The following is a 16039-nucleotide window of genomic DNA, read 5'->3' on the forward strand; positions in this document are numbered from 1 at the left end:
TGTAATCAAATATGATTTTATTATTGTTTGTAGACTTGTCAATCCGGTCAGGTCCTGGGTTATTTTAAGTCGGTCGACGCTAGCCCAAAGTTTCGGGTTCAAGTCAACCCAATGGGCTTTAAACCATTTTTGTTTAATTTATTTTGGCTAATTTGTAGAAATTTCATTCGAATATTTCAAGTTTACTTTGCTATTTTTTAATATAATCTTTTAAATTGAACATTTTTACAATATTAATATTAGTTGTCATTACATGCAACAACAATATAATTTACATTAAAAATTTATCTTAAAATTCAACACACAACCCGGGCATCACACGGGGTACAAAACTAGTTTTTCGCTATAAAAACGAACCTGATTTCATCAGTTTAAATTAGGGGCACCAAAAAACATTCTCGTTCTCCCTACACCAAAAATCATTTTCTTCTCTTTCTAGCCTAACACTACTACAAATCCCTTAGTTTCTAGACGCAGTTGGCTCGACGCAGTGGGGTGGGCGTCAGCTGAAAAATTTGATCCCGCTTTTTAGCGTCGAACGGTTTTCTAGACAGCAAAAAGCGTCGAGAAAAAGTCACGTGTATATCATTCTGCATTCCTCGACGCTTTTTGTTGTCTAGACTACAAATAGACGTAAAAAAGCGTCGAGAAATTGGCACATGTTTTGCACGTGGTAACATATATCGCTTTTCGTCGACGGTTTTTTGGGTCAACTAGTGCCCTTAAAAATAATTTTATACGAGCCGTGCCTTATTATTTTAGCCCGGGGCTTTTAAATTTTGTGAAAAATTAGGCGGTGATTTTAAAAAAAAAATCAAAATTACCAATGCAAATTAAATTAAAATATTAAAAATATATTATGAACTAGTTTCCTTAATTCCAAATAAAAAAAACATCGATCAGTTTCATTACTCAGCTCCATCAAGAACGACCACGCTGCTACTTTCTCTAGTCTGGTGTCGTTCTTCAACTGCAGCAGTGATAAGGTAATGTAAAACCTAATAAAGTCTTTCTATAGATCACTCTCGCACTCATGAATTCTATCCATTCTTCATTATTTTGTAATTTGCAAATTTCTTAACAAATTAGGGTTTGAAGTTGTGAGAAGTTCTTGCTGTCAATTTCATCAATTTAGAGTAATCTTCTTCCCTTTCTTTATAATTTTGATGTCTTTATACTCGATTTTCGTTGTTATACCTTAAATTTTTATTTTTTTCTTCAATTTTCAATGAAATTGGGAATTGTTGTCCTAAGTCAAAACGAAAGTGAAGGGATCGAATTACGTTCGTATTGGAGCAGCTACAATAAAGACGCATGACAAAGGGAATCCAAGCTTCAAACAGGTGAGTAGTATATTTTTGTTTTCTTATTTGATGTCGTGAATTATGTTGATGTTATGTTGCTTGCGTGCTATTGCTGTTCTATTGGCTAGCTAGAGTCGTTTGTTGTTGTTTTGTATTTTGGGAAATAATATGTGTTGATTCACTTGAATTTTTCTATGAGTATGTCTCTGTTACTATGTGTTCTTTCTTTTATGTTTGCTGATTTTTTAAAGTCAATTATATTAGTTCTTAGCTTAATGTGCTTACTATCTTAATGGATTGTAATTTTGTAGTTGTTATTGAAATTATGTAATGATTTTCTAGGTGAGGCAAGGAATTCGGGTTGGATGTTCTGCTTATGATATGTTGTTGGATGATTGGTATGTTTTGGGGATACTTTTGGAAGTCTGATGCATTGTTGGTTGTTCTGCTGGAATTTAGTCTGTTGGTGTTAGTTATGCTTTGGTCCGAAGATACAATTGAAGACTGCCTCACACCATTTTGTATGATCCTTGTTGTTTTTTGTTTCGTACTTGTAAAGTGTGGTTTGTTTTGTGGCAATATGCTTCTGTTTGTTTTATGTATTGGGAGATGATGTTCTTCTGTTGGTGTTGTTCTTTCTTTTGTGTTTGCTGAATTTTTTTAAGTCAATTATATTGGTAAACTAAATTTCTCCATAGTTCTTAGCTTAATTATATTGATAAACGGAGGATAGGTATTGTTGTTTAGTCAATTATAGAAACAGTTCCTTCCTGTGAACTAACTATTTTTGTCAGATTATACACTTTACCAAAAGAATACTTTATTCGAACAATAATAATAAAATGATGCATAATCTGGAATTATTTATATACCTGCAATTTAATGGTGAAATATTGTATAAAGCTAGATGTCAATGTCATTTTCTATAGGAATAAAATCAAGACTTATGTGGGAAATTGGGTATTAGGACACGTTGAGTTTCTGTAAATGCAAATCTCATTGTTTACATCAATTGCATGGTATTATCACTACTTGTGTCAGATTATTTATTTGGACTATCTATATTGCTAGCTAGCTTTTCATATTCATAATCTTCTTCTTCTTCTTACATATTACTATATAAGACGACAACCAATTTAATAATGCTAACACTATTAGTTAATAATGCTAACACTATCTATAGTTATTTATTAATAATATTTTGTATAATAAATATTGATTAATAATTATTCATTTTTTTTGTAGACATGGATAATAGTTGGATAGATTTACCTAAAGGTGATCCTAACTATTATAAAGGTTGCATGAAATTCTTAGACCTTGCTAAAGAGACTATTTCACAAAATACATTGTTAACTCGTTGCCCATGTAACAAGTGCAAGTTAAGTAAATGGTTTTCGGTAGATGAAGTTGGAGGCCATATTCTATTTAAAGGATTTTATAAAAATTATAAAAATTGGGTATTTCATGTTAGAGATAAAGGGAGTACAACCTCTAGTATAAGTAATAGTCAAGAAAAGATCGTGGGTCGAGATGATATGGACGGGTTACTTAGAGCAGCTTTTAGAGTTGATGATCCAAACCCACTCAAGAACCCCATAATCAATCATTATCTGAACCTAGTATCGAGGATGTCGATTTGTGTGGCATGGATGAGGGGTTAGATCATAACACTCAATCACCTTTCACAGGTGAAGAACATGTAAAGTATAATAAACTCATGGAAGCTTCTGGAGAAGGCTTATATGAGGGTTGTACTACCTTTTCAAAGCTTTCATTTCTATTGCACTTGTTTCATCTAAAGTGTATGTTTCATTGGTCTGCCGAGTCATTTAATAAATTACTTGAACTTCTATTAGACGCATTTCCTATCATTAAGGAGTTTCCATCGTCTTATTATGAAGGCATGAAAGTAATCAATGATTTGGGATTGGGATATGAGAAAATCCATGCATGTCCAAATGATTGCATGCTATATTGGGGTGAATTTTCAGAAAAAAGTGAGTGTCATATATGCCATGCATCAAGGTGGAAAATTGTGAAAGGAAAGGAGGGTGATGTAAGTGAGAAAGGTAAAGAAACATGTAAGAAAGGTGAGCCGGCTAAAGTAATGCGGTATTTTCCCCTCATCCCTAGATTAAAGAGACTGTACATGTCTTCAAAAATAGCAGAGGACATGATATGGCATTATAATCATGAAGATGATGGCATTCTACGGCATCCTGCGGATGGAGAGGCTTGGAAGAAATTTGATGAAAAATATTTAGAGTTTGCCGCCGATCCTCGTAGTGTTAGATTGGGCCTTGCTAGTGACGGTTTTAATCCATATCGTCTAATGAATACCAACTATAGTACGTGGCCAGTGGTCCTTATTCCATATAATTTACCGCCATGGCTTTGCATGAAGTCGTCATCATTCATTCTATCTACTATTATTCCTGGTAAATCCGGTCCTGGTATGGATATTGACGTGTACTTGCAACCACTGATTCATGAGTTAAAATTGTTGTGGCTAGGTGTTGATGCCTTTGATTCTTATAGTGGAAAGAACTTTAAATTGCGAGCAGCCTTACACTCCACTATTAATGACTTCCCGGCATATGCTATGTTGTCGGGTTGGAGTACAAGAGGCTACAAAGCTTGTCCATCTTGCACTGATTCCACGTATTCATATAGATTTGGCGATAAACTTGTGTACCCCGGGCATCGAAAATGGTTGCCAATTGATCACCCGTATCATTCGCAAGCTAATTCATTCGACGGGAATGAGGAATATGGTCTTGCTCCGGTTCCTGCAAGCGGTACTGAAGTTTTGAAGCAACAAGATAAGGTAAAGTATGTTTATGGGAAATCCAAAAATGTTCCAAAAAAAAGAGGGAGAAAGAATGCTGATGATGATGATGATGACGCCGAATTAGTTCTATGGAAAAATAAAAGTACATTTTTTGAGTTAGAGTACTGGGAGCATAATCCTCTTAGGCATAATTTAGATGTTATGCACATTGAAAAAAATGTGTGTGATATTTTATTAGGAACTCTTTTAGGTATGGAAAATAGTAGAGATGATAGAAGTGCTCGAGAAGCCCTTGAGGGTAAAAATATAAAGTCTCATCTTTGGATTGACCCTCAAGGTGACATCCCTCCAGCCCCTTACACCATGTCTAATGAGGAGAAGGAACGGTTTTTAAAAGTTTTAAAGAAGCTTAAAGTTCCTTATGGATATGGATCTAATTTGCAAAGATGTGTGAACTTGAAGCAGCGAAAACTTATTAATATGAAAAGCCACGATAATCATATCCTCATGCAAGATATCCTTCCTGCCGCTTTAAGGGAGTCGAATGCCACAAAAGTTATTGACTTTCTTGAGGAGTTGTCAGATTTTTTTAAAAAGATATGTTCAACCACTATAGATACAAGAGAATTAGATGCCATTCAGTCAAAGCTTGTTCTGACTCTTTGTAAGATGGAGATAGAGTTTTTACCTACATTTTTTACAATCATGGTTCATCTAATTATTCATTTAGTGGATGAGGTTAGACTTGGCGGACCAGTTCATTACAGATGGATGTATCCCATTGAAAGGTTTGTGTTTAAATACTTTTTTTTTTCTTTTGTTATTATAGATAAAAATTCATTCCAATATTTTCCAAATTCTTTCACATTCACACACATAATCACTTTTTTTATTTCAAGGTACTTGGCGTTTTTGAAATCTCATGTAAGCAATAAAGCGCAACCGAAGGGATCTATAGCAGAGGGGTATCTTTTATGGGAGACAATTGCATTTTGTTCGAGATATTTAGAAAGTGTTGAGACCATATTTAATAGACCAAGAAGGAATTAAGATGGCGTGCCCGACGATGAGAACTATCTGTTTAACTCTGGTGGTCGTGTTGTTGGAAAGAAAGAAAATGTTCGTTTGGATGATAGAAGTTTAAAACAAGCACATCGCTATGTTTTACTTCATTCTGATGAAGTGACACCGGTGCTTGAGTAAGTAGCATTATAGGTTTTTTTTTTTTCTCTTCGTTAGTAATTTGACATTTTGAATTTTCTATAGTGAGTTCATAACACTAAAACGACAAGGGAATGAAGTTGGAGGAAGCCAAGCAAATGAATCCATTGAAAATCAATGGATAATTAATGAATTTCCTGATTGGTTATTAAGCCAGGTTATATGCTTCAAAATTAGGAATTTCATTTTTCTTTATCTTTTTTTTAATACACCAATCTTAGATTAACTTTGTTCATATTGAATTATAGGTCAATAATCTAAATGATAGCACGGTAGAAGGAAAGTTAAGAAAAGCCTTAGCTCGTGGCTTGAGAAACCGTGTGAGAAGGATGAAAAGTCTTTTTATTAATGGCTATAAATTTGATATTACCGATCGTGAGAAATTTCGAACAACTCAAAATTCTGGAATCATGGTGGAAGCGGAGGGTCAACAGTATTATGGAAAACTGAAAGATATATTTGAATTAGATTATTACGGTTTTTGTAAAGTTGTAATGTTTCGTTGTGATTGGGTAGATATACATAGGGGTATCAAAACATACCCGAGCGGAAGTGTTCGTGTCAATTTCTCAAAGTTGATGCACACCGGTCGAAATTTGCATGATGATCCATTTGTTTTCTCATCTCAAGCAAAACAAGTTTTTTACGTCGAGGACGAGATACAAAAAGGATGGTTTCATGTTGTTAAGACTAAGCCTAGGGACTTGTTTGATATACTTGAATAATTAGCTACTTTTAGATCTTTTTTATACTATGTTTGTTATTTGATATGACTTATTGCCAATTTAGTCAGCTTAACAGAAGATTGATTTTTTTTCTATATTCTTATGTTATTATATTATATTCGTACATTTTATATTTGGTATGCTTGAGATGAGAAAACAAATGGATCATCATGCAAATAATTGCGCTGTTCTTCTGCTATTTTCTGCCGTTGCTGCTGTTCTGTACTGTAGTTGCTGTTCTTGTGCTGTTTTCTGTCGTTGGTGCTCTATAATTGCTGCTGTGTTTGCTTTCTGCTGCTGGTTGCTTACTTGCTGCTATTATTTGCTTTGATTTTTTTTTTCTCAATCATATTAATCTGGCTTCTGTTTCATATTTTCATTATTAATGTTATTCTCTTCACTTAGTTGTTGTCTTGCAAGTTTAACATGATCTTTTTGTATCATTTATCTTGTAGTGTTAGAAAAGATGACTTATCGAAGAAAGAGGGAAAGGGACATACTTGCGGCTGCAACTAAGGGACGAGATACTCTGTCGTCACAGCCTCCAAATACAACTATTGCAGACCAATCTTCTGGAAGTGAAGCTGCCTCACAACCCACTAAAAAGCAAGTTGTTGGTTCATTAAAATTTGATGAGGTGCAGAATGAGAAATGGGGGCCATTTGGTCCACCGAAAACCACTACTTCTGCACAATCCCCTTCTATCAATCCCGAATCTATTTGGAAGAAACCTCCTACTACACCAACACCAAGTTTAATTATGGAAGCTGCTAAAGACAAACAAGGTTGCTCGCAAAAAAATACACCCAAACTTACTGTTATAGTCTCACCTAATATGCCACCTAACATGCCACCTATTGCACCTGAACCATTCAGGCACCCTTCTACTTCTTCTCCTGCTACTCACCAACCATTCAGGCACCCTTCTACTTCCTCTCCTTCTACTCACCAACCATTTAGGCACCCTTCTACTTCCTCTCCTGCTACTCACCAACAATTTGACCTCCATCAACCTTCGAAACAAGGACTTCAGAACCAAGCTTCAAGTGCTGCCAAAAGTTCAAATGCAGCTCCACAAAATAAGAATCAAACACAACAAAACATTGGTGAAGCTTCAAAAGAGGTCCCGAAAAAATCCAAGTCTCTACGGCGTAAGTTACTTCCAGATTGGCGTGAAGACATTGAGTTCGATGACAAGGAGGAGGTTTTGACCATAGGTAATTTATCTTAATTAAATCTTCCGTTTGTAGTTTTCAATATTATGTCTTGTGAATATATAATTATGAAGTTTAGGCTAATGATCAATTGCTGTTTCTTTTTGGTCGCCTCTTTAATTGATCTACAGCTTTTTAAGATTTTTATTTGTCATCTTGGTTGTACTCAAATTGACCGAGTTAGGCTAGATAGTTTGTTCAGCATTATGCCATCTGGACTTAATTTTAGGTTTTTGAAGTTGGCTGGTATTGTTTATAGAATTTGCTGCTTCAGTGGTATTCTTTTTCTTGCTATTTGATGTTTTATTGAAGATAAAATTTAGTTGGTTGTTTAACTTTTATTTGATTTGGCAGTCTTATAATATATTTTGTGCTGTTTTATAGAATTATATTCTGATGTTATGTATTCTGATGCTTATCATGAATAAAAAGGCTTATATTGTTGTTCTGTTTTTTTGCCGTTACAAAGCTGTATGTGAGGTGATGTTTTTGGTATGTCCAGCCCTAATATATGGGATTTTTGGACACCAGCACTTAGTTTTAAGTGCCTTATGTCTTGAATGAATGAATCTCCCGATGTTCATAATTTATTTTGTAAGGTAATTTAGTATACTGATTGACCTTTGCTATCCAGACGATGAGATTTTGTGAAGATCCTAAGCTAGTGATTATAGAATGTTTTGGACCATTAGTTATTGCTGCTGTCAATTGTTGCCCTGGTCATTGGAATAATGATTCTCATATCTTTTCTTAGTTGACTTCTACCATATCATGTGCTACTCTATTCCCTCCTCTCTTGACAAAAGACCAAATCATATCTTTTCTTAGTTGACTTCAACCAAATCATGATTATGTTGCTGATTTCTATCTTTGATAGTTTTACTGATTTATTGAGATGATATAATCTTATGATGTTGCCTTTGTTTTCTGTTAATTACCTTACATGGTATAGATGACAAGTGTAATACTACATTGGTGAGTGGTGTAATTCATCCAGTTGACGTTTTGAGTGCTAAAGGCTTCAAGTACGTTGTGGAATTCAATGATCTTTGCCAACCGATTAGGAAAGGTGGACATGTTTTGATTAAATTTATTGGTTATTTGGCAAAGATGGAGTCCCATTGTCCACTTGGACCAACAGATTGGAAAAAAATCGACGGGACTATAAAAGGGAATGTAGTTACAAATATGCGAGTACGTACAATTTTCCCCCACTCAAATTTCTTTTCTTTTCTTTCTATGGCGTACTATATACTTCACTATATTACAGTGTGTTACACTAATTTTTTTTAAAGGACCACTTTGTGATTCCTGATGGTAAAGAATACGACAAACAAGCTTTGCAACGTGCTAATAAAGCATGGAGACAATATAAGTTTGAATTGTAAAAGCTATATGTCAAGCCAAAAGAAAAAACAATGGGTGAGATGAAAACACAACCACCACCAGGAATTAGCCCCCTTAATTGGACAACGTTGGTAGATTATTGGTATTTTGATAAAGCACAAGTAAGAACAATTAGTTTCATCATGTTTCTTGGAAGGATTTGTTGGAAATATTCCTTTATTTTAATTATTATTTGAATAAGTTGGAAATGAGATTAGGGTATGTTGCTAAATCCGAAGTGTATTCTAAGTTTCTTAATAGTTTATGAGTTATGAATGAGTCTAATGACTTTCTCCAAGCCTGAGCAGATAGTGACATCATTTCTAGATAGGATTTATAGTCCGCTACGTTAATAAGGAATTATTTTTTACAGTGCTCAGACCATCAGGCTTATGTGGTCGACTATCTAATTTAATTTTTTTAGTGTCATCTTATCTGATGCTTGTTTGTTGTCGACAACATAAGCCTGAGTTTCTGTTTATATGTAAGTGAATTCTTATTCAAGCTTTTAACTTCCTAACAAACTATCTAGAAATTATTCTATAGGTTCAGGGGCTGTTTGGTTTTAGGCTAAGGGTAAGGGAATGGTTGGCAATTTTTATAGGATATTTGTTACGCATGTTATACCGAATTTGTTCTTGCTTACGCTTAATTAATGCAGAGTTTGGCAGAATGTGGAAAAAGGGCACGATCTTTCCTTAATCAGTATCACAGATGTGGCAGCAATAGCTATGCAAATCAACAAGCTGATTATGTACGGCTTATATACATATATGTTATTGTTATGTTTTGTCTTCATTCATTGTGCTTCTTGTTGATATTGCTATATCTCTTTAATACCCTTTGAATTTGAATTATCAATTCATAGGAAGACGAACATGGAGAACCAATGAGCTTATTAGCTCTTTGGATTAAATCTCACTCGGGTAAAGATGGAAGCTTTCTCCCTGGCACAGACACTGAAGATTTTGTGGTACAATCTGATGTCATATTTTTTTTAGTTTATAAATTTTATAAAATGATGATGACTAATTGCATAATCCCTATTATTTTGTGTAGGATGATGTAAAAGCTAAGGTTGAGCAGCTTAGGTTGATGTACCCTACGAAGTCACAGACAAAGCTAGAAAATGAAGCTTTTGAGAAAATGATGAATAGCGATGAGATTCCCGATCGTCCTGTCACTAGTAGAAAAATACAAAAAGGCACCGCTCAATGGCCACCGGTTTTCGAAAACCGGTGGCTTAAAAAATGGGCGGGATTACATATTTTTAAATTGCCACCGGTTCAAACCGAACCGGTGGCATAAATGGTAAAGGCCACCGGTTTTGAACCGGTGGTTTTGTTAAAAAAAAAAAACGCGCCTCATCTCTATTAGCTTAGCTATTCTTCTCTCTTCTCGTACTCTCTCCTTTGTTTTCTCTCTCTTCTCGATTTCTCCGTCTCTTCTCTCTGCTCAAATCCTCCTTTCTCTCTCTTCACTTGCCTCCTCTTGCTCCATCTACCGCCGCTCCACTCTTTCTTTCTTTCTTTCACTCCTCTCTTTGCAACACTACTAGGTAATTGAGTATTTGAGGGTGACGGCGGTGGTGAATTTTGTCGCCACCATCGTAATTGACGGTCTATTTATTCACTAGTGCCAGATCTTTGCAGATGTGGTGGAATTCTTCACGAAGGTATGTTGTTCTTCGATTTGTAATCTAGGGTTTCCAATTTTTATCAATTTAAGGGTATATTGTTGCCTTTAAATAAAATAACTGAATCCTACAATATGTTAATTGAGCGAGATATTTAAAATTATATACATGCATGTGTTGGTGAGTTCATATTGCGCATCATCTGAGACTTGGTAGGAGTTAAGCTCTTCTGTACATTTGTTTGTATGAAATTTGGTCAATATGTCTATTTAAAGATATAATCTTTATGATGCTTGCATTTATTTGAAGGTGGAAATTTTATATTGTTTGATTTATTGTGAATAATATTCTGAATTAAGCTTGTTTTTGGTCTTTTGTTGTTTGATTTATTGTGAAATTGGCTTCATTGTCATTGGATTGAGCATGCATATCGAAGCGGAGTATTGGCAGAAACTATCTTAGATCATGATTTATTGTGAATAATATTCTGAATTAAGCTTCGCTTGATGAACAAAATGCAACTTTTTGAACTGAGATGCACCCACCCGTACACAGTCTAATAGGTAGGAGGTGTTAGTGGGTACTGAGGAGATGATTTGTTATTCAGGAGTTAGATTAGGATGGCTCTATGGTGCTGCATTGTGTGTTAACTAAGCATATGAAGTTTATTATTCTACTAGCATGTACAACTCCTTTGAACCTCAAACAGAAAGCATTCGCATCTATTAGATTTAGTTTCCAAAATGATTGAAGTTTTGTTTCTAGCTGTATAATTAAGGAATTTCTTAAGCAGTATTCTTGAGACTATTAAATTTCATAGCAAATTAGACTAGCTTCCTTACTCAAGCATGGATTATTGTGTAGATTCCTGTAAAAGTAAATGAGGCGTTAAGGACTTAAGGGGCGAGGCTCATGGAGAGTGCTCTGATGCTTCATTAGTCTAAAAGCCACACCTCTGCCTTAGAGAGCTTATCTAACTGAATGACTTATAAAGTTTCTTAGTTACAGTAATGGAAATTATGAACATTTGTGTTTATGTGTGTGTGTGCGCGTGCACCTTAATATTATGTTGCTTGATACTGCATCTGAATATTGAACTCTGTACTGAATATTTGGTGAGTTGGTCTCATATACACTTCTTGTCTCCATCATCCATTTTTCTCTTGTTCAGTGTTTGACTTCGCCTTCATTCCTTTCTTACAGGGGATTGCTTTAATTGTAAGAAGGTTAGCTTTCCACGTTTAATGGGACAGTGCTGGTCCTGCTGTAGCAGGGTAAATTTCTTATCTTGGATTCTTCATTGTATTGCTGTTTAGTCTTCTCCAGCATAATAAGTGTGATTACTAACTACATTTTCGCCTTCATTTTTTTTTTTTTTTTTGGTGATATCTCTTCTATAATCAAATCTTCTTATAGTAAAATATATAACTCGTAGTATAATGTAACTTATTGTTGTTTTTTTTTTCTTTCATGAGCGAGTGTTTTTTTTTTAAAAAAAAAAAGTGCAAAGTGGTGACTCTGGCTATTGTCGATTTACAAACGTTAAGGATTGTAAAGGGTCATTTTTTTTTATTCTCCTTTATTCACCTTTCTTAAATTAGAACACATATGCAAAAGGGAAATGAAACTTGTAATTTTTATCTTTAGCAGATTTTATCATGTCTTGTATGTTTATAAATGGAATTTATTTGCAAGTTCCTGAGTCAATTTTTCTTGTTTAACTTGTCCTTCGTGCATTGTGAACTCTAGCTTTAGAACATACTTCGTATAATATTAAGTAGTTCATTTCATTGTGATTAAGGCAAAAGTTCCTGAAATTGTACATACAATGGCTTTGTTTCTGTTTAGCAGTTCTTGTTCTTTTTTATTATGCATCAAGTCATTAACTATGGATTATAAATGTATACCTTTTCATGAAAAATACTTAATTTTGATAGTTATGCAATTGCAAAGGAAATCATAAACTACGCCAAACTGGTGAAAGGTTCAACATATAACCGAAGAAGAGAGTTGGGAAGAAAAAATAGCAGAGGCAAGGCGAAATGATAAATTTGTAAGTTAATTACTTTTCATCCTTCTTTTAGTTTTTAAATCATCCTTGGAAAGCAATAAACAAGTTTGCTCACTAGACTTGCTGCTATCTATCTTCTACAAATTTGGCGCTGTTGGATAACCTTTTCCAATTCGCACTCAAACATTTTGTAGCAGTCTCTTCCTTGAGCTCTTCACATTACTCTTAACTACACTACTGTTGGCTTTACTCAATGTGCTCTTACTCCTTTATTTACCTTTGTGGAACCTGTCACTTTCTATTTCGGTTATGTCACTAGCCGATTGAGTGAAAGAAGCGGGATGACATATAGTTATGTAACTTATGTTCACCTTATGATATGAGTACTAGCATCTTACAAAGAAAAAACTCTTCTGAACTTTTCTTTGTATAGAGTTCCTAAGAAGTGTGGTATATATATGTGTGTTACTCACTATTATTGCCATCAATGTGAGAAGTTGAATAACATAAGATTAGGATGGCTCTATGGTGCTGCATTGTGTGTTAACTAAGCATATGAAGTTTATTATTCTACTAGCATGTACAACTCCGTTGAACCTCAAACAGAAAGCATTCGCATCTATTAGATTTAGTTTCCAAAATGACTGAAGTTTTGTTTCTAGCTGTATAATTAAGGAATTTCTTAAGCAGTATTCTTGAGACTATTAAATTTCATAGCAAATTAGACTAGCTTCCTTACTCAAGAATGGATTATTGTGTAGATTCCTGCAAAAGTAAATGAGGCGTTAAGGACTTAATGGGCGAGGCTCATGGAGAGTGCTCTGATGCTTCTTTAGTCTAAAAGCCACACCTCTGCCTTAGAGAGCTTATCTAACTGAATGACTTATAAAGTTTCTTAGTTACAGTAATGGAAATTATGAACATTTGTGTTTATGTGTGTGTGTGCGCGTGCACCTTAATATTATGTTGCTTGATACTGCATCTGAATATTGAACTCTGTACTGAATATTTGGTGAGTTGGTCTCATATACACTTCTTGTCTCCATCATACATTTTTCTCTTGTTCAGTGTTTGATTTCGCCTTCATTCCTTTCTTACAGGGGATTGCTTTAATTGTAAGAAGGTTGGCTTTCCACGTTTAATGGGACAGTGCTGGTCCTGCTATAGCAAGGTAAATTTCTTATCTTAGATTCTTCATTGTATTGCTGTTTAGTCTTCTCCAGCATAATAAGTGTGATTACTAACTACATTTTCGCCTTCATTTTTTTTTTTTTTTTTTTGGTGATATCTCTTCTGTAATCAAATCTTCTTATAGTAAAATATATAACTCGTAGTATAATGTAACTTATTGTTGTTTTTTTTTTCTTTCATGAGCGGGTGTTTTTTTTTTTTTAAAAAAAAGTGCAAAGTGGTGACTCTGGCTATTATCGATTTACAAACGTTAAGGATTGTAAAGGGTCATTTTTTTTATTCTCCTTTATTCACCTTCCTTAAATTAGAACACATATGCAAAAGGGAAATGAAACTTGTAATTTTTATCTTTAGCAGATTTTATCATGTCTTGTATGTTTATAAATGGAATTTATTTGCAAGTTCCTGAGTCAATTTTTCTTGTTTAACTTGTCCTTCGTGCATTGTGAACTCTAGCTTTAGATCATACTTCGTATAATATTAAGTAGTTCATTTCATTATGATTAAGGCAAAAGTTCCTGAAATTGTACATACAATGGCTTTGTACAAAAAGAATGAGGTGCTTGAAAAAGACTTGCACCACTTGACAGCCACCAAAGAAGAGTTAATTTAATGGATAATGTTAAAGAAGATGTGGCTACTTTGTACAAAAAGAATGAGGTGCTTGAAAAAGAAAATGAAAAGCTCAAAGACCAAGTCCAAGAGAATAATTTTTTGCTGAAATATCTTGTTGGACACTTTTCTCAAGTTGTAGGTAAAGTTAGTGAGGGTAACACTGATCCACATATGCTAAGACTTGCACAAGAAGTATTGGGTATGACACAGCATCAGGTACATCATTTTGCTTCTTAGGTACTGAACTTTTTTACATTATGTTACATATAACTAAATTTTCCCTAATTATAAGAGTAAGTGTGAGAGAATTGATGTTTTGGTAATTTAATTCCTGGTGTTTGTATGTTTGATGGGATCAACAATTGGTACTTTTCCATTATATTTTTTTTATGTCCTATGGGTAAAATCAATTTTGCGTTGTTGGGGTGTGGATTTTGTTGATAATAGGAGATGCCGGCAGTCTTGAATGCTGGTTCATTTGGATGATTTTCCCCTGTTTCCTCTGTTATTGTTGGGGAACTCAAACTCTCAATTGTTTGTGCTAGTATGAGGGGTTTAATGGCTGCTACTACCTGTCCTTCTGCTACAGTAGCTCTCTTTAGGGCCGAATCTCAGCCACTGGTTTGTATGTGGCTACTAAAACTGAAGGTGGGCTTTGGTGGCTGTCAAGTGGTTCAACTAGTTTTAGGGGGTCTGAGAATATGGTGCCTTTGGTGCATGACAAGTTTATATGCTACTTAGTCACTTTATCTTATTAAATTAAATGCAGTTAAACTTCGTATTTATACTATATAATAATTTATTGATTTATATTTTCTAATTTTTGTTGTAATTTTCACATATGAAGGTTGGAAGAGGTACGATGAAGGGGCTAAAGCAGAAGGACAATGATAAAATGAGTTAGATTGTGGAGGCAAGTAGACTTGACAGCTAGCCTAATTCGGTTTGGTGCGACGACTCTATGATGTTAATTATTCTTAGTATATATTTGTTCTTATTTGGAGACACTAGTATTAGTAGCAAACAAGGTTTCTAATAGTAATTATGTTGTTAATATTTTGGATCATTTTAGAATGATGTTAAAAATATGTTGGTTTAAATTTTTAATATATGTATTGAAGTTTTTTTCTATATATACATATACATATATACATATATATATATATATACATATATACATATATACATATATATATATATATATATATATATATATATATATATATATATATGTGATTTTAGGTCTAAATTAGATTGGAATTTTTTTTTTTTTTTTTTGTAAAAAGGTACGAATAATCTCGATGCATATCCATGTCGAAAAATGTTAATTTAACTAAAATATGGACATGAAAAAGCATCTCCACTTTTTTAGATTGTAGAACTCAAAAAACGTCGACAACATTGAAAACATGAAAATAAAAATTAAATAAATTAGAAATTGTGGTCACAAAAAAGCGTCGAAAATATCAGATATTGGAGACACAAAAAAGCGTCGACAATATCAGATATTGGAGACACAAAAAAGCGTCGAGAAATTCTTTCATATGGCGCGAAATACAGAAAATTTAGACGCTCCGTATAAATATTAGGACGCAAAAAAGCGTCTAGAATCTCGACGCGTTTTTACGTCTTCATAAAATTCTCGACATCAAATTTCTCGACGCTTTTTGAAAGCGTCGAGAAATAAATTCTCGACGCTTTTTAACGTCGAGAAAAGCCTTAATAAGCGTCGAAAAAAGGCGGGATTTCTAGTAGTGTAAATACTAGCCCTCCTTATTCTCTCATAATACTTCCCCAAAGCACTTTAAGGAGTCCACACTTGACCCGAGGTTCTATCCTTAAACCAAGGCGTGAAACGTAGAATTAACTAAGGATTTGGACCAAATCAACCTTACTTTTTATTTTATTTAATTTCAATTTGATTTATATTTTTTACTGAAGT

At 34.1% G+C, this 16039-nt stretch overlaps 1 protein-coding gene across 12 annotated transcripts; it reads left to right on the forward strand.

Moving 5' to 3' along the window:
* The first annotated feature begins 889 nt into the window (after positions 1-889).
* On the forward strand, positions 890-15228 carry LOC145641857 (uncharacterized). 12 transcript variants are annotated; one of them, XM_081692855.1, is made up of 14 exons: positions 890-986; positions 1090-1136; positions 1255-1343; positions 1647-1825; positions 6500-7261; positions 8211-8452; positions 9306-9398; positions 9513-9617; positions 9704-10319; positions 11484-11554; positions 12218-12333; positions 13392-13462; positions 14231-14334; positions 14945-15228. In XM_081692855.1, exons 4-9 carry the CDS (start codon positions 1681-1683, stop codon positions 9950-9952), a joined length of 1596 nt encoding a protein of 531 aa, XP_081548981.1. In that variant the 5' UTR covers positions 890-986; positions 1090-1136; positions 1255-1343; positions 1647-1680; the 3' UTR covers positions 9953-10319; positions 11484-11554; positions 12218-12333; positions 13392-13462; positions 14231-14334; positions 14945-15228. The 12 variants fall into 12 exon arrangements, with proteins under 12 accessions (XP_081548981.1, XP_081548978.1, XP_081548983.1 ...); XM_081692852.1 differs by having other exon boundaries at positions 14231-14313; XM_081692857.1 differs by having other exon boundaries at positions 14237-14334.
* Positions 15229-16039: the final 811 nt, after the last annotated feature.

This window comes from Chenopodium album, chromosome 8, assembly GCF_948465745.1.
Source record: "Chenopodium album chromosome 8, dcCheAlbu1.1, whole genome shotgun sequence".
Lineage (NCBI taxonomy): Eukaryota > Viridiplantae > Streptophyta > Magnoliopsida > Caryophyllales > Amaranthaceae > Chenopodium > Chenopodium album.